General features: G+C 35.6%; 1 protein-coding gene across 6 annotated transcripts in view; it reads right to left on the bottom strand.

Annotated features, from left to right (window-relative positions):
- The window catches only part of diaph2 (diaphanous-related formin 2), a 1,308,662-nt gene that overhangs the window by 1,189,604 nt on the left and 93,885 nt on the right, over nucleotides 1-25,173 (bottom strand). For 5 of the 6 annotated variants that reach the window (XM_028815924.2, XM_051935345.1, XM_051935346.1 and 2 more), the window contains exons 3-4: nucleotides 19,396-19,428; nucleotides 16,216-16,392 (exon numbers count right to left, since the gene is read on the bottom strand). In XM_028815924.2, coding sequence (XP_028671757.2) covers nucleotides 16,216-16,392; nucleotides 19,396-19,428 — 210 coding nt within the window. The remainder of the gene's footprint in view (nucleotides 1-16,215; nucleotides 16,393-19,395; nucleotides 19,429-25,173) is intronic. The other variant, XM_051935344.1, reaches the window with a different exon arrangement.

The raw sequence follows: 25,173 nt of genomic DNA, 5'->3' as shown, positions 1-25,173 counted from the left end.
CATCCTACTAAAATGCATTCCTGTTCTAACCAAAGTGTTTACAGCAAGATATTACCATATGAGATATCAAATGCATAATTTTCACCACAAACCAAAAGTAATTACCGTCCTGCTCCACTGACAGACTGAGGAGATCGTTCCTCCACCAAACTATGCGACTCTTCAATTCCACCCGGGGGGGTAAACGTTAACATTATTATTGTCTGTTATACCTGCATTTTTATTACTCTTTAAATTAATATTATTTTTGTATCAGTATGCTGCTGCTGGAGTATGTGAATTTCCCCTTGGGATTAATAAAGTATCTATCTATCTATCTATCTATCTATCTATCTATCTATCTATCTATCTATCTAATTATTCACCAGAGTCTGACAATAACAGCAATCAGAAAGAACCTAGCCACTTTTCCTAAAACCAGATAAACACTTTTATTTATTTTATTTTGTTTTGATTTTCCATTTGATCCAGTTGTTCTTTGTGATAAAAAAGTGTTCTTTTTAGTAGACTAGGACAAGTAAATATCATTGACACCTGGCTCTGTTCATTTCCTATAAATAACTACTGCTTAGAAATTACACATACAATTCCATATGTTTAAATACACTTTCAATAGGCTGCAAGCCTATCTGTTATTGTCCATTAAAAAATATATATACACATACACACTTTGTTTGTGATGCTTCCTTGAAATACTTTGCCAACAAGGTTAGTGGTTGGTTTTTACAGACATTTCTGTTATGTTTATGACATTATTTATATCTGCATTCTCCAATGCAGAAAATCCATAACATAAAACTGTTTGTAAAGGTAATCAGTTGCTTTAATTGCTGATAAGAATTGTGTAATTTTTTACATTGTAATTAATTTTATTTGGAGTTATTTCTTTTCATAACAACAACTAATGCTTTGATATTTCAAATTATACTGTGACCACTGTTGGGAGATTTAATTCAGCCCAAAGCATCATTTTAAATGTGCAAATTCGGCATCCATTAGAGTTACAAAGTAATGTCTTCTAGCAAGTAACCAATTAAAGAAGTAACTCCATACATACTGTACCTCTTGATCAGCCACACACGTTGGACTAAAGAATTTGCAAGTTTATAAAAACCTTAACTCTTGTGAATGAAAATCCTGACCCCACTTCTCATACCCACCTCAACTGAGCTGATGCATCAATGGGGATTTTTAAAAGCTATTTTGGGTAGTAAGAGATGTCAAGAGCTGATGAATGAATTTAAAACAGACAACAGTAAGAAAAAACAAGTTAATGAAAATTAAAAACAGTGCTGCCAATGAAAAGGCACTATACTGTAGAGCATACACTGTATTTAGGGCATCAACTCGCATTATTTCATTAATTTCTCTTTACCAGCATTTGTGCTTTTCCTTTATAGTAAACAATTTATCAAAGTACTGAACAATTGTTACATCTCAGGCTTTTTCAATTTAAATAAGAAATTGTGTTTTTCTTTGGAAATGTGCACTATAATTAAGAGACCTGTGATCCAAGAATGTTTCCTGTATCAAAATCTTTCTTATTCCAGCTCATGCATATATCTCAGCACAAATAGGTCATTCTCTAGCTTATTATTTTCCCTAGTAAAAAAAATGAATATAGTCTTTTTTTATTTGTCATAAAATGAGCATTAACAAAAGAGGGAATGGATTATTGATATATTGAATCAGTTAAAGAGTTCATTGAGCATCAAACATACTTTTTCAACATGCTTAAATATTTAAAAATCCTCCATAATTACTGGGATCAACATAAACACCCAATATAATTGGCACTGTTTTTTATCCAACCGTTTCTAATTCCTTTGAAGAAAAAAAAAAAATTACACCAACATCATATTGTGCTCTGTAGACATTGAGGTTAAAAGATGAAAAGGTCCAGAAAAAATGGCAACTTTTAGTGAGGTTGTTTCACTTTTTTATTTTTTCTTCTAGATATTTCTAAGTAGAAAATCTACATTTTATTGGTCTATATTCTTACTTAGGCTATGCTGCAAATAACTGCAAAGTTTTGCAGATATAGGTGCAGTGATTTTTGAGTGATGCTTGAACAGACAGACAGACAGAAATCTAATTATATACAGTGTATGTATAGTTATATATATATATATATATATATATATATATATATATATATATATATATATACACAGTATATACATATATATATATATATATATATATATATATATATGAAAGTTATCCATCCATCCATTTTCTAACCCACTTATTCAGCACAGGGTCAAGAGGAATCTGGGGCCTTTGTACACATACAAACATATACACACAAAAACACACATTTACTTCATTTTTTGCTTTGTGATTTTGTGTTTATCAACATATTTTTTATTAATGTAATGCTTAGAATAATTTAACTCTAGGCTAACCCCAGGCTGTAAGTGAAAGTGCACTATATAAGAAAAAAATGTAATTAAACTGAATGAAACTTGGTACCCTCACTTTTGTCACATTTTAATTAATTTAATTTAATTAAGTGCAAATTATAAATTAAACAGTTCCTCATTAAAATATTTTACTTTCTGAACATTTATTGGGACGGGTGGACACATGTCAATTCTTAACTGCTTTTTATAGATAACAAATATCAATTTCACACCAATTAGGCTAAACTTCACAACATAACATTATTTCAAAGGAAAAACTCATCTTTTGTCTCATTTTCTAAATCAATTAATCAAATTTGGGGTTGCAAGTGCTGGAATCTGCACTGTCAGTACCATCTACAAGGTAGGAATCATTCCCTTAGCAGCACGCAAACACATGAAAATGAAAAATTAAAATGAATAGACTACTTAACTAAAAGGCTTTTCAACAATTTACATATTTTGAAATTATTAAAACTGGCTCAGGAGGTACTTGGGGTACTTAACTATGTCTGACTTAAAAAAAGTAAGCAATTCATTTACAGGTAATGAATGGATTCCATTTGAGAAATTCATTGCAATAACACTGAGCTAAAATATAGGTTTGTTATTGAAATGTGTGTTATCTGTTAACCTTTATCCAAGGTATAACCAGTGTAGATACAAGAGCCTCAAAGGCAATCCCAAAGCAACCCACAAGAGGGCATTATTCAACAATGAAACAGATTGAGCAATATGCAGCAATCACTCACCTTCTGCTAAAAGTGCAAAGTTTTAGAAAAGTAACACTTTCCTATATGGAGAGGGAAAAATCAAATGTCATAACAGACATTGATTTATAATGATCTGCTTAACATTAAGAATGAAACTTTTCTTTGATTTGATATATGTACAATAGTTACTTGCTAACTTCACACAAGTCACTTAATGAAGATAAGGACACAGATACTGTAATAACATCAAGTAAACACTAAAAAATATTTTTCTTTTTATCATTTGATTAGAGGCTAAGTGGTAATTAAACAGTTACAGATGGTGCAACATAGCTCCATGGATATGAAAGTGATTCCAGTATGCTTGTGCATACAACATGCAGGACTGCATCCTTCATTTCACCTGTTGCTTCCAGGATAAACTTGTGATATAAAAAAGTGGTCCAGTATATGAATAGGTTAATAAATTAATCACTTTATGATAATCAATCTTCAATGTGTCAATCTCAATTAAGTTGTAAAATAAAATTCACTATAAAAAAATTAACAGAGATTATTATAAATTACTTTTCGTGCTATTAGCCATTGGGGAAAAAAGGCAAACAGCTTTGGTCATTTGGTTCAAAGTTACCTCAGCTCAGTAACCAGCGTTTCTTATAAATAATGTGAACTGAAAAAATTAAATACTGAAAATTTAGTGCAGGTAAACAAAGACCCAGAGAGGCCAAGTATGCATACTGAAAATGCATCAGGAATTACTTAACGATAACTAAGTTATAAATTACATTTTTAAGTGTTTAGGGACCCAGGAAATAAATACATATTGAATACTGTATATAAATAAAAAAAAAACAATAAAGACTGCCCTGCCACTAAAAACATTCATGAAGCAGACACAACAAAATAGCAGTATGTTGAATGGCACTGATAATTTTTTATTTGTTTCATTTGTGTTTGATATGTATAGCGCCTTTCTATTACTTTGTTAATGACTAATCTAAATGATAGTTTAATCCCATATCTATCCTCATTGCTTAATTTGTAAATCTAGAGATCACAGTGATTGTCCGGGTATGGAATGAATATGAAATGACAATGGCAATTTGGGCATCATAGCGCAGTAACATTTATTTATTTATTCGGCCTAATACAACTCAGAAACAGTTGGGACAGTATGGAAAATGTAAATAAAAACAGAAAGCAGTGATTAGTAAATTATAGTAAGTGATCTTAGTAAATAAGAAAACAGTGTAATAGCCAATCATGTGAGGTTACAGCTAATGAGTTTTGTTGTTGTTTTTTTCCAAAAAATAAACACTTATTTTGGTTTTGACACTTGCAACATATTCCAAGAAAGTTTTGGACAATAAAGAATTTACCACTTTTTAACATTACCTTTTCTCCTCACAACATTTATTAAATATTTAGATACTGAAAAAAAACCTATTTTATTGTGGCATTTTGTGCTCCAAAATGTGCCACACATTTTTAACTGAGGACAGGTCATGACTGCAGGCAGCCAGTTGAGGACCCACATCCTTTTGATATGAGGCCATTCCATTGTAATGCATACAAAATGTGTTTTTTGCATTGTTTTGCTGAAATATGCATGGGCATCCTTGGAAGAGATATCATCTTAAGTCAGCATTTGTTGTTGTTCCAAAACCTGTATGTACTTTTCAGGATTAAAAATCACCCTTGCCCAGGACACTGACATAAATGGCCAAGGTCCGACTTACTTGTCGGAACTTATCATGATTTACAAACCAGAGCACACATTAAGACCTCAAGATGCCGGTCTGCTTATGATTCCAAGGATTAATAAAATAACAATGGGAGGTCGAGCTTTTAGTTACAGGGCCCCTAAACTGTGGAATGGTCTGCCTGCTACTATAAGAGATGCCCCTTCGGTCTCAGCTTTTAAATCCTGGCTGAAGACTCACTACTTCAGTTTAGCATATCCTGACAAGAGCTGCTGATTAACTGTACAGACTGCATCTCTGTTGTTAGTCATTAGCACTAAAGCATAAGTAACATGATAGTTATAATTGGATACTAACCCTCACCTATTCTGTTTCTCTTCTCGGTACTCAAATGTGGCACTTGGTGCCACGGTCCACCTGTCAAGTTGTTTTGCCTGCCTAAGGTAAAGTCATCCTTGATGGAGGATCGCAGGAATTGTGGGAAGGAGGGGTCCTTTCATTGGATTGGCTGGCCCAGCGCTGTTTCAGCCATGGAATGGCCAAATGGGGGAGGTAGCTTGATGGATGAGGTCTCCAGGACTCTAAATATATCCAAATCGTCTTATGTGATATCTTCTACTGTTAAATTCTGCTTCGTACTTCTAAATTTTTTATTTTTATAGTGTATTGAGGATTTGTTCTGTTCTGTGTATTGTATTGTATTGTATTGACCCCCTTCTTTTTGACACCCACTGCACGCCCAACCTACCTGGAAATGGGTCTCTCTTTGAACTGCCTTTCCCAAGGTTTCTCCCATTTTTCCCTACAAAGTTTTTTGGGAGTTTTTTCCTGTCTTCTTAGAGAGTCAAGGCTGGGGGGCTGTCAAGAGGCAGGGCCTGTTAAAGCCCATTGCGGCACTTCTTGTGTGATTTTGGGCTATACAAAAATAAATTGTATTGTATTGTATTGTACATAATGCCATACCATCACAGACGTTGGCTTCTGGACTTATAGCTGGTAATAGCCTGGATGGTCTTTTTTCTTTTTTGGGCCAGAGAACAGAACATGCATTTCTTCTAAATAAGACCTGAATATTGATCTTTTTGACTGTACTACATATTTCTACTGTATGATTGTTCATCCCAGATTCCTCCAAGCCCAGAGATGTTGACAGCACTTCTGGACATTGTTAACATATGGCTTCCTTTTTGCATAACACAGCATTAACCAGCATTTGTGGATGTAACTATAAATTGTGTTAATTTATAAAGGTTTGCCAAAGTACTTCTGAGTCTATGTGGTTGCATCACATTGATTAACACTAGAATTAACAAAGCATATGAATAAACATGTAAACCTGGCCCACTTTAAATCCCTTCGCAACTGCTGATTCTTACCACCGCCGGTTTAATCCTGGTTGCCTCGCAAATTTACTGTTTTGAGTAGTGAGTTGCTCTTATTGTTAATATTATACAATGAAAACATACATTTGATTTGTGTCTGTAACAGCCAGTGTAAATTTATGGTACTTGTAAAAGTTAGCTTTTTGAGAAATAAACTAATGAGTGCTAAAAATATTCTGACTTGTTTTGTCTACTAGGGGATGACATGTAGTATAAACATGGCTGTATTTATATCGTAACCTTTGTTACATTATTGGCACAACGATTGAGGTTACATGATCTTCAAAATGAAGAAAACCAAGACATTAACAAAAAACAACTTTTAAATTTCTAAGCAACACATCAGGACAACACCTAAAACGGATTCACGATATGTCAAAATTCTAGAATATGCACAAAAACATATATATAGTGTGAGCTGTGAAGCTAATCGTACCCCCAAAAGATACAGACGCCCCTGGGAAAACCCCTAGGAAACATAGACACATTTCTCCTTTCCCTTCTGGCCGGCTCTGTCGCGGGGTCTGCCTCTCGCGCGGTGCTCCGCCTTCTCAAAAAGCCTGCAAGGGCTTCTCTCGGTTGTTAAAACTGATTTCTTGCTTCTCCTTATCCCTCTCTTAAACTGTCATCTCTGAATTGTTATGGATGAAGACGTTTAAACTTTTGAAAAGAGACAAATGTTTGTTTGCAGTGTTTTGAATAAAGTTCCTTTCTTTTCTACAACCTCCTGTGTCTCTGTGCAAATCTGTGACCCAAGCGTGACAATAGATATCTAATACTAAAGTTTACTATCCAAAATGGCATGCCAAAAACATTAAAAACTCTGGAGGTTATTGATATTTTCAGGCTTGGGTCACACAGTTGCACTGATTCATCCAGGGTTTTCAAGAAACATAAACTTTATTCATATACAGCATAATAAAGCAGAGGATGTCTGGGGGAGAAGAGAGACAAGTCAAAAAAGCCAAAAGGACAGCTGCTGTACAGGCTTTTAAATGTTCAAAGCGCCGCGCAAGAAGCAGATCACACAGCGCAGCAGCAGCAGCAAGCCAGCAGCTAATCAAGCAAAGAGGAGGTAAAAAACTGTATTTGTTTACCATTGTATCACCATTTAAGAGGGGGTTTCAGATTAACGACCACATCTTCTAGGATTGCTTTCAGCCCCCCTCTTCACAATATTCACTAGGATAGCTCTCCCATGCCACTCGCTCCAACCCCTTTTTCAGCACTCTTATCCTTCCAACTGACTGTATTATTTACCAGAGACAAGATGCTCCAATATTGTATTTGGCCTTTTCAAGTGTAAGTACGGGTGTATGCATGAGTGGGCCCTGAGATGGAATGGTGCTGTGTCCAGGGCTGTTTCCTGGACTGCCAGAAAGGCTCCAGTTTCACACAACATTGAATTGAACTAAGCAACTTTTTAAATGTTATGTTGTGTTATATTATATTTGAGCCTTCTTTTTTAAGGATATGACATGATAGGATATTATTTGCCTTCACAGTCATAAGATGAATGATGTTGTTTGTCAAATGTTTAATCTGTTTTGAAGATTAGAGGACAGCAGCTGCACCACCTGGTCAACAACTAAAAGACCGAGTGGTATTTTTATATTTAAAAATAATCATGACACCAATCAGCCTCCAGCTCCAAATCAGCCAAATAGCAGAAGTCAACTTCTTGATACTAAATCCAAATGACCCATTGATTCACAAAGCAGAGTTCAGAGGAGACCCAGGGTATTTCCAACAGGAAGCCAATGCCAACTTGGCATACATTGTGGATTTTATAACTATTTGTCAAATTTGTCATGCTTTCAATTCCTCACTATAGTAATATTACAAATTGTTCAAATGTTGTATTTATTTTGATAATACACTATAAAAATATTTTAATTAAAATTATTCTCCAGTGTACTATACAACATGGGAATGAATGCAAAATGTTGTTTCAAGTGATAACACTCAGTAAGAAGCAAAACATTTTAAAAAAAACACTGAAGTTCACCTGTAAGCTTCCATGAGATTCTAAACTGTATAACTGAAACAGCATTCTACAAAATTGGTTTTGTTTGTCGGATCACCAAATAAAATTTTCACAGTTCTATCAAGGACAGCAAGACTTCCATGTGCCACTAGTATCCCTGTGATATATGCAGTTATAATTGCTGTAGCAAGCTGTAGCTTAATGAGCAAAAACTGTATGACAATGTCCAGTGATATATAACAACTGCCCGTTGCAACTGATATAAAGAAACCAAACCCATTTGTCCCACTTTTTTTTGTGGACTGGAACATTAATGTTAACCTAAATAATCTATAAGATTATCCTGATGGAAGCCTATGTTGCCTTTATTCTTTAGATGTGCCTAATATAGGCCTACCCAGTTAGTATTTCTGGGTGAGTGATGAGATTCTGTGCAGATCAGTTACCTGCACTGTCTGCCTCTATTTTCAATTAATCCCTGGCTCACTCTGTGCTTCTAATATGTTTCAATACATTAATTACTGTAACTGTGCCCAAGATCAACAAGCCTATTTGCCTGAATGACTATCGGCCCTTAGCCTGACATCTTCGTTCATCTGCACCTCTGTTCCCTAAATTATCCACCAACTCCAGTTTGCCTACCATTCAAATGGATCCACTGAGGATGCCATCTCTTTTATTCTGTATACCACACACTCACATCTTCAGAACAATAGGCTAAGCTAAGCAAGAATGCCATGCAACAACTACAGCTCTGCTTTCAATACTGTAGTTTTCCAAAGATTGGCCTGGAAAATTACGGACCTGAGACTAAACACCCACCTCTCTGAAGGGATCTTAAAGAGTTTCTCACAAGCAGATTGCAGGTGAAGAGTGTGGGTCAAGACATGTCCAATTCCATCATTCTCAGTACAGGAACCCTACAAGACTGTGTGCTGAGTCCAATGTTGTACTCCCCCAACACATCTGACTGTGTGGCCAGATACAACTCCAACACCACTGTTAAATTTGCAGATGCCACAGTGGTATTGAGTCACATCACTAATAATGATGAGCCTATATGGATGACATTCAGAATCTAGTGTTATGGTAACAAGTGAACTGTGTCTCATTGAATGTGACTAAAACCAAAGATATGGTTGTGGACTTTAGCAGAAAGCAACACAGAACCTTCTCCCCTTCAGCACTGGTGGATCTCAAGTAGAGACGGAGAGAGAGAGTGAACAGCTAAGGTATGTTGGAGTACATATCTCTCATAAAGTAAATTCCCATATCCATAAGGCTAGACAGCACCTGAACCACCTCAAGCAACTAATAAAGTTTAAATTTTCCAGATGTCATCCAAAAAGCTTTCTTTACTGGTACTCTGGCAAGTATGTAGATACTGAACATCACATCTTGGTTTGGCAATTGCTTGGTCCAAGAAGGTAAAGCCTTGCGGAGAGTAACAATCTTGGCAGAGTGCACTACCAGCTCAGGTCTTCACTACTTTTAGAATCTTTATACCAGGTGATGGAGGCAGAAGGCAATCAAATTCATCAAAGTCTTTGTCCACCCCAGCAAAGTCTATTCTGGCTTTATAAACCAGGCAAGCATTTTTGCAGCCTCATGGCCAAAACTGAGAGACTAAAGAAGAGTATTTACCACAGACCATTACATTTCACAATGAAGATATGTCTGAGAATTTCTCATTTCTAATTTAGTTGTTGCTCATAGAAACTTAGTGTCCACATAGCACATTGCTATTCCAATCTTTTATCACAACTGATGGCATATTTACAAACAGTATATTTCAGTTTCATTTACATCTTACATTTTTTTTTTACTCTCAACACGTTCTATAGTCTTCTAAATTAATACACTGCTGTTACTGCTATGAACACAGTATATCGAAGTACTTCATTTAGAACGCAGTATTCTGTAATGTTAAATTTTCTTCAATTTGAGCACTTTTCTTGTTTTATTTAGCATTCATTTGGTTCTTACTGCATTAGTCTTAGTCTTTCTCTTTATTTAGCCCAGTTATATGAGTTTTAGGCATAGACTAATTGTACATTTCTATGCATCTTACACTTGTATATTATGTATGTGACAAATGAAGTGTTGTGATGTGATATTTTGCATATAAGTTGATAAATATTTTGTATGTCTTTATTTGTAACTTAGGCAAAACTAAGTCAGAAAAGTGAATTTTACGACAGAGTTGGGGGAAGTGCCTGAAACAAGTTTGGTAAATGTTCCTCTGAAGTCTCTCAACCCACACACAAAGCCAGGCTGCCTAACTGCCAAGCTTTACCTTAACATATGGTTTTGGGGGATGGCAGGTGTTAAGATGTTCTTTGCCCCATTGGCCTGAAGTATGGCTGTTTGGAACTGGCTTATATCAAAAGCCCATGATGCCCTATTGCAGGCATGTCAAACTGAGGGTCACCCGAGGGCCATATGGGTCACATTTGTGTTGTCATGAGGGCCACACACAACAACTAATTGAAGTAATTTAATAAAAATTATTGCAGAATATTTTTATTACTTAAACTTAGAAACATACGATGTGCATACAAATGGTTTAGCGGCTAGCCACATTCATGAATGCAAGGTAATGAAGTAGTTTAATAAAAGAAAAAAAAAAAAGTTTAAAACAGCGACATAGACTTGTATGCAACAGCAACAAATACATTGCACAAAAATTACAACAGTTCAAAATGAACACATTTATTCATGACTGTTCAATCATTTTTAGTGTTTTGTCCTGAGGCTTGACACCTCTTTTTAATGACAATTTTTGGTATATCTGGCTGAAATGTCTGTGCAGTTTCGACTTTGATCAGAGATGACAAGTGTTGATCAGTCAGCCTTGTTCTCTGAGAAGTTTTTGTTGATTTCATGAAGGAAAATAACTTTTCACACACACAGGTAGAACCGAACATTGCCATAATCTTTTTTTGAGGTTTTTAAACTTTTCAGGAAGGTATGAAAAGAAACCAGGTATCCCCACTTCAAGATACTTTGCTCTGAGTGTAGAATCCAACTGCATTTCTAATAGTTCCATCTGCAGGCTTTCTTCTGCCTTGACAACATCAAAGGTGAATGGTGCTGAGAATAATGCAAAGTGGTGTTCAAAAGATGAGAAATCACGAAATCTTTCCTGAAATTCCTTTGATAACAATTCCAGGTGGCTGTCATACTTAGCAAAGGTAAGTACAGACTCAGTATTGGCAGTGTTTTTCAGCTCTTTGCACTTAGGAAAATGAACTAAATTTTCATTTGACAACTGTGACTTCCATAAGCGATTCTAAATTGGCCCTAGTGTGTGCTTGGTGTGTGGGTGTGTTTGTGTGTGTCCTGCAGTGGGTTGGCACCCTGCCCGGGATTGGTTCCCTGCCTTGTGCCCTGTGTTGGCTGGGATTGGCTCCAGCAGACCCCCGTGACCCTGTGTTCGGATTCAGCGGGTTGGAAAATGGATGGATGGATGGATGGACTTCCATAAGCTTAGTTTTGCAATGAAGCATTTGATGTCATCATACAACTGAGTGATGAGTTTGTTTCTACCTTGTAATTTCAAATTAAGATCATTTAGTTGTGCAGTAATGTCCACAGAAAAAGCCAGATCCTGGAGCCAACTTTCATCTTTTATTTCATCTGGGTTTTGACCTTTCATCTCCAAAAACATAATTATTTCTTCTCTCAACAAATAAAATCTTTTCAGCACTTTGTGACATGACAGCCAGCGTACTTCTGTGTAGAATGGAACATCTGTGAATTGATTATCCATATCTTCCAACAACTGGCTGAATTGACGGTGGTTGAGAGCAGGGCCTCTGATATAGTTCACTGTCTTTGTGACCAAACTAAGCACATGATCCAATTTTAAAATCTTTGAACACAAATTTTGCTGATGAATAATGCAGTGAAAATGTGCAAATGATGAATTTGGATGCGAGTTTTCTATTTTTGTTCATAACAGCAACACCATTATGTCTGCCAACCATATTCGCAGCACCGTCAGTAGATAAGCATGCAAGTTTACTCAAATCCAAACCACAGTCATGCAGAACCTGCTCGACTTTCTCAAAGATGTCCTGGCTTGTTGTAGTGTCATGCATGGGGATCAGTTCAATCAGTTCTTCATAAATATTAAATTCACTGTCACAGGCCCTGATGAAAACTGCAAGCTGTGCTATTCCAGTGATGCCAATGGTCTCATCAATAGCAATAGAAAAATGTTCAAATCTTGATGATGCGGCCTTCAACTGTTGTTTCAAATCACCTGACATTTCATCAGCCCGTTCAGCAACAGTGTTCCTGGTTAATGAAATATCTTTGAATAAGTGTGCTTTCTCCGGACACACGATTTGAGCCATTTTTACAAGGCATTGCTTTACAAAATCTCCTTCACTGTAAGATTTCCCACTCATGGCTATCATTCGGCTGAGTTCATAGCTTGCAGTAACGGAAGCAACATTCCCTTTCTCAATTTTCGTAAAAAAGGTCTGTTGCTGACTCAAGTTAGCCTTCAATTCCTTGAGTCTTGAAACACGCATTGGGCCTTCATATTTATCGTAAGATCGATGGCTCATTTCATAATGTCTTTTCAAGTTATACTCTTTGGGCGTGGCAATGCTGTTGTCGCAAATTAAACAATGTATCTGTCCATTTATTGTTGTGCAAAAATACTGTAATTCCCATTTTTCTTGAAACACTCGCCCTTCTTCGTTCAGTTTCCTTTTTCTCTTAGCTGGAGGAGCACTAGCCATTTTAAAGGGAATATGGAATCTGAGAACTTTAGGAATAATGAATTCGGTTTACAATGAACCTCTCGCTGTTCTCTCTATAATCCGAAAGCAAACAATCGATTTTCTGTCACTGGGATACCCGTCAAACATGTTTGTGGGGTGGTCTAGAAAAGCTGGCCGGCAAAGTGTCAATGTGAATGCCAAGCGTTGCTATGGAATTTGACTATATTACAGTGATCCCTCCTCGATCGCAGGGGTTGTGTTTCAGAAACCCCCACGAAAGGTGAAAATCCGCGAAGTAAAAACCATATGTTTATATGGTTATTTTTATATATTTCAAACTCTTATAAACTTTCCCCGACTCTTATAAACATTTCCCGCACAGTTATACAGCATAAACCCTTTGTATTCTCTTAGATATTAGGTAAGATTCATTGAAATTATGTATGTAAACACTCTGTTTATATCTAGTAAAACCTAAATGTTATTTTAAAGATATCGAGTGTCTCCGATATCACATATGTTACAGCCATTACGACAGATAGGCCACCAGCAATAAATACGTACAATGCAAGAAAAATTGTATACAGTAAAATGTGTGTACAGTGACACTAAACGTAGTACATGTACTAAGTACTGTACGTAGAAAATTAATTATGGTTACTCACCAACAATGACATGATGACTTGTCCGATAACGATGAGTTTAATTTTACTGCACAACAAAGGATAGCATTACAGCTCTTCTAAAGGAGCCTCTTCAGGCGACTCTGCAGCACCGCCATTGTTCTTCTTCCAGCAGTCTTTAATCCAAATCCCTAAAGCAGATTCCATCCGGACTACTGCCTTATTACGTCCACTTACAACTCGTTTCACGTCCTGGTTAAAGGACACTGCGGCCATAGATCTTATATTCTTTTCCTCCTTTTTAAATAAAAAAGAACCGTGGACAGTAATGGCGTCCTACAGCGGCGTAGCTGTTCCCTTCCTTCAACATATCCAAAACTTTTACCTTTTCGGCAATCGTTAACATCTTCCGTTGCTACTTGGGCACGGCCCCTGAAGCAGCAGCAAGAGCAGATCGTTTTGGAGCCATAATAAAGGGCTTGACTATGCACAAAGATAAACACAAAAGTTAACTCTTTATTTACACAGTGAAACACATTGATGCTGAATGAGCGAGACGAGATTTCCTGCTTAACGCAGTGGAATCAAATTCGGCGTTTTGTCGCTGAGCCAATCAGCACCCAGGAACTTAACCGCGTGCTCTGATTGGGTAGCTTCTCAGCCATCCGCCAATAGCGTCCCTTGTATGAAATTAACTGGGCAAACCAACTGAGGAAGCATGTACCAGATATAAAAAGACCCATTGTCTGCAGAAATCAGCGAACCAGTGAAAAATCAGCGTTATATATTTAGATATGCTTACATATAAAATCCACGATTGAGTGAAGCCGTGAAAGTCGAAGCATGATATTGTGAGGGATTACTGTATTCACTACAAGTAGCCCTAGCTCCTGTTGCATTTTTTAACCTTGAACTAATCAATATTTTTTGCAGATAAGCGGTAGGATTAGTCACTGCTCAATATGACTATAAATATCCCTTGAACCATTCCGATTTTATTACAAAAATAAATTCTCTCTACCGCAGAATCTATGGCAACTTGAGTGAACCAACCGCCACTCTACAATCAAAACAAATGCATCCAAACAATGCATTTACCGTGGCAGGTTGTTGACTTGGGTATGACTATTAACACCTCTTGTGGGCCGCAGGTGTGCGGAAAGCCCATACATTTGCTTGCTTTATCTCACCCCCTTTCTCTCTTACCAAACTGATGCATGAACTGAAAAGAACAACATAATGAAGAGCACAGCTCGGCAGCCATATTGAAACAGGCATGCAGCCTGTTCTAAAGAAAGCTGACCAACAATGATGCCTTAACTAGAGACATTTTAAGTAACTAACAAGTCTGTGTGCTGCCTGAAACTGCACATCACCATTTATCAGGTTGTATGGTTGCCAATATTTAAATGTACTTTGCATATTGTTATTATTTATGAATATTATCAATAATACATTGTTTACATTGTAACTTAACTCCTGCTTGTCTTTTATTACACCTAATACACCTAAAGGTTATAAATGTAGAAGGGAAGGTGGGGAGACGTTATATGGTACAATATCTTAGAAACAGTGGTAAGTCTGTGAGATTTGAGGCATTCTGACAAAGGTTACATATTAATAATACAATAGGGGAAAGTAGAGTAAAATATTACTCTACCAAGACAAAACATGAAGTTTTTTTTTATTTTAAATTGAACTGAATTGAAAAGCGTGGCATTGTAATGTTTAAATCAATGTTATAAAGTAGATTGAACAAAACAAATGCTAAACTCTAACAAGTACTCTCCATCCTGCGCTGTGTGGTTAAAAACAATTAGAGCTTGCTAGAAAAGCAGCCAAGTGGTAAAATGTAAAGACCAGGGATTAAACATACATTCTTAAAATCTTCCTAAGCCACATGCACCAAACTCTTCAATGTAACTGGAGATGAAGTACAAATTGCTTCTTTCTGTTAATGACATACAGTAGATAAAACAACACTTTGCCATCTCAAATGTAATACAATGTACTTTTAATTCTTTCACTCATCAGCCTATGAGTAAATCAATACATTGATCCAATATATTCATTATAATTGTAAAAAAAAGTTTTTTTAACTACTAGATGTTGAACTGTGTTATTGGAATTTACTTTGTAAAAGGTGAAATACTACATATTTTAGGACCCAAAATCTTTTTTTTTATCTTAACAGTCTATTCTTTACACATCATGTTTATTTAGATAGTTCATTTCTCCATTATATATAAAAGCCTCATTGCATTTTTGAATTCCTCAAATTCTAGGGACAGGCCCTTCTTCAATCTTGTCTATTTGTCTAAAAGTATTTCAGCCTAATCTTCAAAAGGGTTTCTACTGTTGTTCAAATGAATTTAAGGCTCACTTAAGATATTAAATTGCTGTAAATGATTATATAAAATAATTGTACATTTAGCTTTCTTGCCTAGAATTTTAAATGTACTTCACACAGATCTCTTATTTGAACAGTGTAAAATCTTTCCAATCCTGTAAGTGTAAATTTCTTCTGTTTAGTAAATAATAGTAAATTATTTTATTCAAAATCACATCAAATTATAAGGCACTTTAGGTCATAAACAGAAGTTACATTAACATCATTTTACTGAAAAACAGACAATTAAATTACACCAGGATTAGCAGGTACCTACCATCATCTTCTCAAAGAGATCAACAATCTCTTTCTCAGACAAATTCATGGACCGCTCATCAAAAAATGGTTGTGCCAAGGGCAGCTCACTCCCTGTGGGTTGTGCATCTATTAGATGCTGAATTACAGGCTTCTCTCGTTTAGCACCTGATTTTCTGAAACTGGTAATTCTGTCTCGCTATTAAGAAAGAGACAAAAAAATAACTGTTAAACATGTCCCCAAATAATGACAAAAATAAATAATAGTAATTAAATCAAAAGACATAATGTGCATTAGCTATTATTGTGTTTTACAAAGATCTGTTGATTTAAAATTTTATTAACAAACAGATATGACATAACAAGGGTAGACACTGGATAAACTTTATTCATTAATCAATTTGTAAACCCTTATTTCTGTCTTTCTCTTCCAGAGTTTTTTTATAAAGATGAACAGATAAGTGTGTATAGTGTATGACTGTTTCTATACATTACTAAAGTAATTTGTATTAATAAAAATAAACCATGAATCTTCAACAGACAGTAGCATAGGCATATTGTAAATTTAGACCTGACAAATTATATGATCTTATTACATGGGTTTATAAAACTATTCACAGCTGTATAGCCTTAACATTTCTGCTATGGTATATGATACATAAAGTATACACATGCTCTATAAAATATAGAAACTAACTTAAAAAAATTATATTCACAAAACAAGAAAATTATTTTTTTCAGTCTTTTTTTTTTCTTTTTTCTGGCATAACCTTGCAGTACTTAGGTTACCTTTACATCATGTTATATTAGGTTTTGTGTATTATTAAACTATCCTATAATCATATATAATGCTATCCACTCCTGACCTATTTATTTAAACACTGTATATATCATGCATATTTATTTATGTACTTATGTACTGTATTTGTTAGCAGCGCTCCAGTGGGCATAAAGCCACATAGTAAAACTGGAGGAGTCAGTCCACATTGCATAGCCTGTAGTCAACGACTGTAACTAACAGTCAAAAGGGAGGTGATTGGATCTGACTGGTCACCTTCTGATCAGTTAGCTGTTTTTAGTTCTAGTTAAGATATAATAAACACATAGGGAATTACAAACTTAGTAAAAAACTAGGGAGGGGTGTTTGATCATAATAAACAGCCAATGGAATCCAAGGATCACAAACTTTGCAATACTACAAATTGGTGAAGAAAAAGTCTTCCACTACAACTATTGTTTTTCATGATAAACCCAACCACTATACACTTTTCTTTATATCAACGGAATATTTTTAAATACTGTAGTTACTTACCTTTAAGGTAAATACATTATTTCAACTGCTATTTTATATCAGTACTACAAAAAACATTACTAAAGGGGCATTTGGCAAAAAATCAAAGGTGCCATTTACACCCTTATTCCCATACTCTATTCAGAAGACAGGTTTTCTTTTTATGCCATTAATGCTTACACACAGCTTTGAAACTTGTTTTTATATCATCTTTAATTTAATGAACCATCATAGGGGAATTTGTCCCATGTTAAACTATGACTTTTTTAACACTGACATAAAATGGGAATTACCTTAATATTTAGTCTACTTAATAATTAAAAGTTAATGTGGATTAATGTCCTCTGGCTGCCACTGAACCATTGTTGCCTGAACCCATGGAAAGAATGCTGTTATCTTTTTGCAGCAAACCCAAAATAGCTGAAATGAATTTTCCGTACACTTTGTGGTTTTTAACTATATTCTAGCACCAGAAACTGAAGAATGATGTATTTGAAAATAGAATACATGATTCAGAAAGAACATTTTTTGATATGTACATTTGTTTTAGAAACAAGCACTCAACTATTTGGTAACTATTGTGCCAACCTTTTTTTAGAGGCAATTCTGATGAATTAAAAACACTGGGCTGTCAAAGATCAGTACTAAAATATTTCAATTAACATCAGTGGCTAAACTGCCACATTTTGAAGTAAATTTTGGACTACTCAGTAAATCCACAAATCACCCCCTTAAACAAATGCAGGGTTGGAACCACAGGCAGTTAAAAACACAGTAAGTGAAACCATAAATTCTAAATAGTAAAGTGATAATCTCTGCAAGAAATCAAACCATATTACTGTACTGTAAATCATGAATATTACCTGTTTGCATATAGAATTTTTAAAACAAATTTAAAGCAATATATATATATATATATATATATGTAGATCTTATTTTCTGAAATAAATAGCAAATACATAGTAATTTATTTCAGCTTTATCAATAGTTTTGCATTTAGGACACATAATATACTAAGGTTTCAAGGCATAAATATGTTACATGCATTTTATATTTTACATGTTATAGGTTTTGACTTTTTTCTCAAAGAAGCACTACACTCTGTTATGCATGCATGTATAAATATTTATAAAAGGCATTTATTATTTTTGCCATGACAAAAAAATAACCTTCCAAAGAAGGATGTTACAATATGGAACAGGATGTACAACAGAGTGTTAGGATTATCCATTTTTCTGTTACAAAATGGCCAGTAGTCCATTGTAAAGAGATTTTATAACACACTGTGCTATAAAAGAAAATGTTAAAAAATTAGAAGATTTAAACCCTTCATGACTGCCATTTAAACAACATGACTTTTAATTTAAACAACAAATAAATAAAACACAGGAGAATGTTATTTATTTCTATAACACATAATAAAAGGGACATTTGGGAGTCTTTCATATTCACTTTGTCATTCTAAGCAATTATATTGGCAAGTCATAAAGGGCTGAATAGATGGCAAGTATAATATGCTAATCAGAAGCATTAAAGATGGAATAGCCAGCATTAGATGAAATTACATGAAATATAATTCTGGACAATAAAACAGCTGATACACTTTGCGTTTAATATGTATGTAAAAGTTCATAACATTCCAAAATACATGCAAAAACATGGTGGAGTAAACGCATGTATGCATGCTTTTTGGAAGAATTGTCCAATAAACTGAGCTTCACAAAACAAAATTGTGGATGTAAAAACAAAGCCACAAGCAGTTAAATATATATTAGCACAATGCAAAATTACCATTTGTTTCAACAATGCAAATTTTGTCTATAGATCCACAAATGTTCAAGCCCAGCACATTAATTCATGCAGTAAAAGAAAAAGCATGCAAAAGTAACATAACAGAACCAAACACCTTACCATATCATCAGCCAATGTTTTTATTTGTATATTCTGTAGAAAGGAAGGTAGGTTAAAGAAATTAAATCGAAACAAAAAAAACTAAGATGTGATTACATAAAACAAAATTAAAAACTAGTGCAAGTAAATGAAAAACATACATAGTAAAATTAATATAATAGCATGCACAATAAATATATAAAATAATTATCCAATTATAAAACTAAATTCTAATATAAAAATGTACAGAAATCATCATCTAATTCAGACTACATAATCACACTTCACAAGATATTTGAATCTGTTCAGTAATATGACTTCCCTCTAAATTGTAAAATGCTCAGCCTTTTACCATTGCATGTTTTAAAATTCTATCATACACAGTATATATGATGACAGAGTGTCTGAGCAACTTGTGCATGAAAAATGGAAAATTTGGTATATTAAACAAATTCAACCTTAGCACCATGCAATTTCATCTGTAGCTCAGCTTAGGTATGTCTTGAGAGTCATGAAAGTTTTTACCATGTAAGGTTCCTCAGCAAACCATGAACTTTGATTACTTTGAAAGTATACCTCTTCAGTCTTAAACAAGATGGCTATGTGGTGACTAGTGTTGATGAACAAAATTCATCCATTATCCAACCCGCTATATCCTAACTACAGGGTCACGGGGGTCTGCTGGAGCCAATCCCAGCCAACACAGGGCGCAAGGCAAGATGAACAAAATACACCAATGCATTTTTTGCAGCAAATTTGCTAATTTGCCAGTGACCTTGTAAATTAAACATTTCCCTGAAAATTTGCCATGAGGCTGGATCAGGAAAACTTTTCTTCCCAACTTCCTATGATGATTTATGAGGCCAGCATGACATCAAATAGCTGTATAGCAGTAAATGTTGGATGGGAGAGCCCCACTGAGTATATAATGCGGATCCCTTGCATCACAGGCTCAGCCTATCCTCAGCTGTAGAACAGAGAGTAGAGGCTCATACTCTGAGGTAGTTGGTATGCAGCCTTCAACTTCAACGCCCACCCTTAACCCTTCTGTTAGACTTTAGCACCAACCCTCCTTCACCCCAGTGCTGAAATATAAGAAGCTACTCCTACTCAGCCACCCCAAATCCACCATCTAAATGGGTTATTGGAAAAGTTGCTGCTGCTGCAGCAACCATCCATATCAGCTGGAGGACACAGTCCCCTTCCAACAAAAGCCAAACACTTTCATAACATACAGACATTCATCTGGAGAGATCTATTGTACCATTTATGTTATTTTCCTCCATTACATACTGTATATACTTATATATACTATAACAGAGCAAGATACAGAGGACAGGAAGATATGGAAAAAGATAATCCGCTGTGGCAACCCCTAACGGGAGCATCCGAAGGAAGAAGACGACGACATACTGTATATAGTTGAACAATTAATTATGCCTATATTTTCTGTAACATTTCTAATTTGTTAATATAAATGAATTACAAAAATGAGGAATTTTTCTTTCCCAGTTAGTTGCTGCATGTTATTATACACTTTAAGTTACCAAATCATCATATGTCATAATTACATACAATACCTTGAACACCTTTTACATTTTTACAATTATACACCACTCAGATCACTAAAATAACCTCTGTGGCAAAAAAATTTTTTTTTTTTAATCTAAAATATGACAAAGTGAGCTTCTGAAAACATACAATTTAGTCATTTTCATGGTTAATTAAATATATTTAAAATAAAAAAATGTTACTTGTTAAAGTACATCTTCTCCAATCTTAGCTTACATATTTCCATGAATTTCTGTTACACATATTAAACTAACCACCATTAATTTCCCTAGTCACTCTTCTTATGCAGTGTCTAAGCATTTTTTTTTAGTCCATGGAGACTGATGAAAAAAGTTAACAGTATGAGTTCAATTATTTCTTTGAGAACTTGAGGATAAATACCATCTGGCCTCAGTGACTTATTTGATTTTAATGCCCTTAGTCTTTCTAATAAATCACTCAGCATGAACTCAAGGTCTTTCTGCACGTTTAAAAAAAAAAAATACTGTCATTTGTAGCATCCTCTCTGGTAAAATAAATGCTTTGTGAATTAGCATTCTTCATCAATATAAATGTATGCACTCCACATAAACTTTGTAAAAATATTAATCATTATCTGGTTAATATAATCAGGATTAGACAGTACTTGATGGTGAAATATGAGGTATTAAAAGGTAAACGAAACACTCAAAACGAGATGTTTATACTCATAATCACAAAACACACACACACACAGTATATGCAGTACAATATACTCTATCATATAGGACGAGCACTCACCCCTCCACAACTTTTGAGTGGATGCAAAGGGCTGTCTATTACCTCTCTTAAAGAAAAGGTGAACTGGGGGTTTCCAAGGATGGGAGTCATTTCTCAGGAATTCAATTCAAAGATAAATGGGGTGGCAAAAGAAAGATATGGCGGGAAATTCAGTACAGTGTATTCCTGACCCAACAAGTAACTGTTGTTCATTGTCCATTAAGCTTATTGTCTATTGTCTGCCAGGCAAGAGTGCGGTCAAAATTACTGAATACAGACACGGAAAAGTGAGGGAGACAACTAAAACTATGGTTTAAGAAGCCACAAAGTTAAACAGGGAAAAAATATATGTTTATTCAGACTCTATGGCACTGCATAGATTTTTCTTATCAGTTTACCTGATTGTATTTTGTCCACTCTTTAACCCTCTCTCCCTTTACATTCTGGTTAATAAAACACTTCATGGAGCTATCAATGATAGACTATGAGATGGTACATTACCCTCCTTCCCGGATTGCTGCTGCCGCCTTTGCATTGACATTGAAAGTGTTCAACTGTGGTGAATGGACGCCTACTTTACAACATTATTCAAGTTATACCGAAAGCTGTTTGACCCCTGTAATGCAACACATGGCTAAAAATGTGGTGAAGGTTAATGAAGGTTTAACCAAGTACATGGCTGTCAAGAACAAATATGCCTCTCAAAAACACATGAGAATCAGTACTATTCCTGAACTGAAGACTTCCTTAATCAAGAATCTGGCTAAAGCTGTGTAATTCTAAAATGTATAGATATATGCATGTTTCTATTTTCGCACCATGTGTCGTTTTTATTATTTATTTTTTTATGGGGAGTACCTTCATGTACAGTTCTGAACTTCCCATATTGTGCCTTTTTTAAAACCAACTTATTTTACATTTTGACAAGATAATTGCCTTTTGCTTGTGAATGAGATCATGGAGCTGCATTTTATTAATAAAGTTTACTTAAAGTGGTTTAAAAATAAATAAATAAAACAAATTTTACCAGACTGAAGTAAACTCTATGAACTGCTTTCATTCTAAGTTATAGGTTTATATGTATTTATAGCTGTCTCAGAATTAAGCACACTGATGTGAGCAGTTCTGATTAACGATTGCTTGTTAGAAGCTCTTGCACAAAATATTAACACTCTAGCATGAATCATTCCTTTTAACTTCTTGGAGGTTTCAATTTAGTTGGCTATTGGTAGTTTGCCATTCCACTGTAAGGCAGTGCTGAATTCATGATGTTACAAGCCCTGGGAGGACTGAAAAACTGCATCTTTACTTCTTTCTGACTGTCATCTGACTGCACCATTTTGACTGTGCTGCAACTCATGCATAGATACACTAACTGCTTTCAGAGTTGCCAGACATCATATATAAATATAAATAGAAAGTCAATGAAAAAGAAGGTACTATTCAAAAAATGACGAAAAGAGATGCTTACAATCATTTTCAGAACCTGTACATTTGGAAAAAATGATAACATATAATTCACATATGCCTTACTTTCATCATTATCACTTGTGTATCTGCATATATATTGTGACCATCTCTGATGGTGGCAGTAGCTGCTCAAAGACAGCGAGGTAGCCAATCTGCTACATTTTATCCCACCTACAGCCAGCAGCTGCACACTGACACTCAGTAAACAGTAAACCAATGGCAAAATAACACAACTGCTCTTCGAAAAACTCTTTCTTAACACTAGAATCCCTGAAGCCTACGAAAAAAGTTATAATGCCGGGCCACTTTAAATTCCTTTGTACCTCATCCTCAGTGTTTTTGTTTTTGGAAATGTGTCAATCAGCACACGCAGTAAGTAGCCTGCTATTTCTTCTTCCACTGAGGCAGTTGAAGTCAAGTCAGATGCTAAATTCTCAGAGTCCAAGTCTGTTTATCTGAGTGTGAGGTGTCCAGAATTGCATAGGGCAAATAATATATTGTTATTTGGAATATATACATTTCATGCGTGTTCCATGTTTACAACGATCTGGGTAAATGTAGGATGACAGGAAATGTGAGGTAAGAAATGTTGAACACATAACTAAAACAGAAACTTTTTTTCATTTTATAGTAATAATGACAAAATGCTGTGTATAATGTGTGAAGACTGAAGTCCAAATATCAAATAAACACTTTCACAAAAAGTATAACAAAACAAGTACGCTTTTATTCAAGAATATAGCCAAAGAAAAAGAAATGATTCAATAAACATGTTGCTGTCAATGAGTTAATAAACCAAGCCCCAATATCAATTGACAGAGAACTAAAGTGTCTGCTTGGTTGGTGCAGAGGTAAGAACCACTGCCTAGTAATCAACAGGTTGTAGGTTTGAGCCCAGGCTCTCCTGTTTTGAGTAGTGAGCTGCTATTTTTATTACTATCATATCTACTATCAGTATGTTAATAGGAAGCAAGCACACTCCTAACTTGCTCTTTCTGGGATCAGCTGCAGGTCTGCAGGCTTATGCATAACGTGCTTCTCCACATTGTTTAGAACATTTAAAGCAAAGCGCTGACCTGTTTCTTTTCTCTCTCCTGTCCTCTCCTCTTATCTTCAATATGTGTCTGCCCCTGCTGCTGCTTCAAGCCGCTGAACCAGTTTGACGAAGACGTTTTGTATTTTTTTTAATCTGAAGAAGGGAGCTATAACTTGTGTACTTTGTGTTGAAGAAAAATGCCTATTTTGAATACACCTTTGAGACTATTCCTTCCTTCTCAATAGTAACGTTATCCTTTCCTTGGAAACTTGGTCTTCCTGTCTCTCGTGCAACTCAGTGACGCAAACTGAAAAGTGGTACCAGAAGTTGGGTGTTGCAGAGATGGATCCTTAACAGCCTCAGCATGTTCCCCTTCCTTCTGACCCGGAGAATGTGCTTTTGAGCCCTCCAGCACCTATCCATCCCAGGAATGAGCTTGTAAAGATGGCTCCTTCCGACGACCCTGAGTGTTTCCTCTTTTGCTTTGAATGAACGGTCATGTTAATGTGCTGGGACTTGTGAAACTTGGCTGCTATTGTGGCCCATTTTATTCACTGGCAATGCTCTGCAGGTTATGTGAAACCTCCCTCCTGAGATACATGATGATTATGATCTCCTGCTGCTATGCTATGACCTCCCTGGCCAAGGGGTGTAAGTTCCGGGTGTAGCAGATCGACCCTAATCACCCTATCCAGGCACAAGTGCAGGACTTCCTGAACCTTATCCAAAGCTGGTTCTGCGGAGACTCCTTCAAGTGCATGATAGAAAAGCTCACTATTGACACAGCGTTATCTGGGATCAGCGATGATGAGATTCTCCGGAGCGATGTCAGCTTACTGATGGTGCACAGACTGGAAGGAAATCAAGCAACATGGAGGCAGAGGGGCTATCCTACTCTGGCTCCTACTCCTCTCAAACCATCCCATCCCTGTCTGATGGCCAGTCACTAGAGCCTCTCTCTTCTGCACCAGCCTCTGGCTCAT

Source organism: Erpetoichthys calabaricus, chromosome 12 (assembly GCF_900747795.2).
Source record: "Erpetoichthys calabaricus chromosome 12, fErpCal1.3, whole genome shotgun sequence".
NCBI classification, from domain to species: Eukaryota; Metazoa; Chordata; class Cladistia; order Polypteriformes; family Polypteridae; genus Erpetoichthys; species Erpetoichthys calabaricus.
Note: the sequence above shows the minus strand (reverse complement) of the source record. Positions and strands in the feature narration are given on the sequence as shown.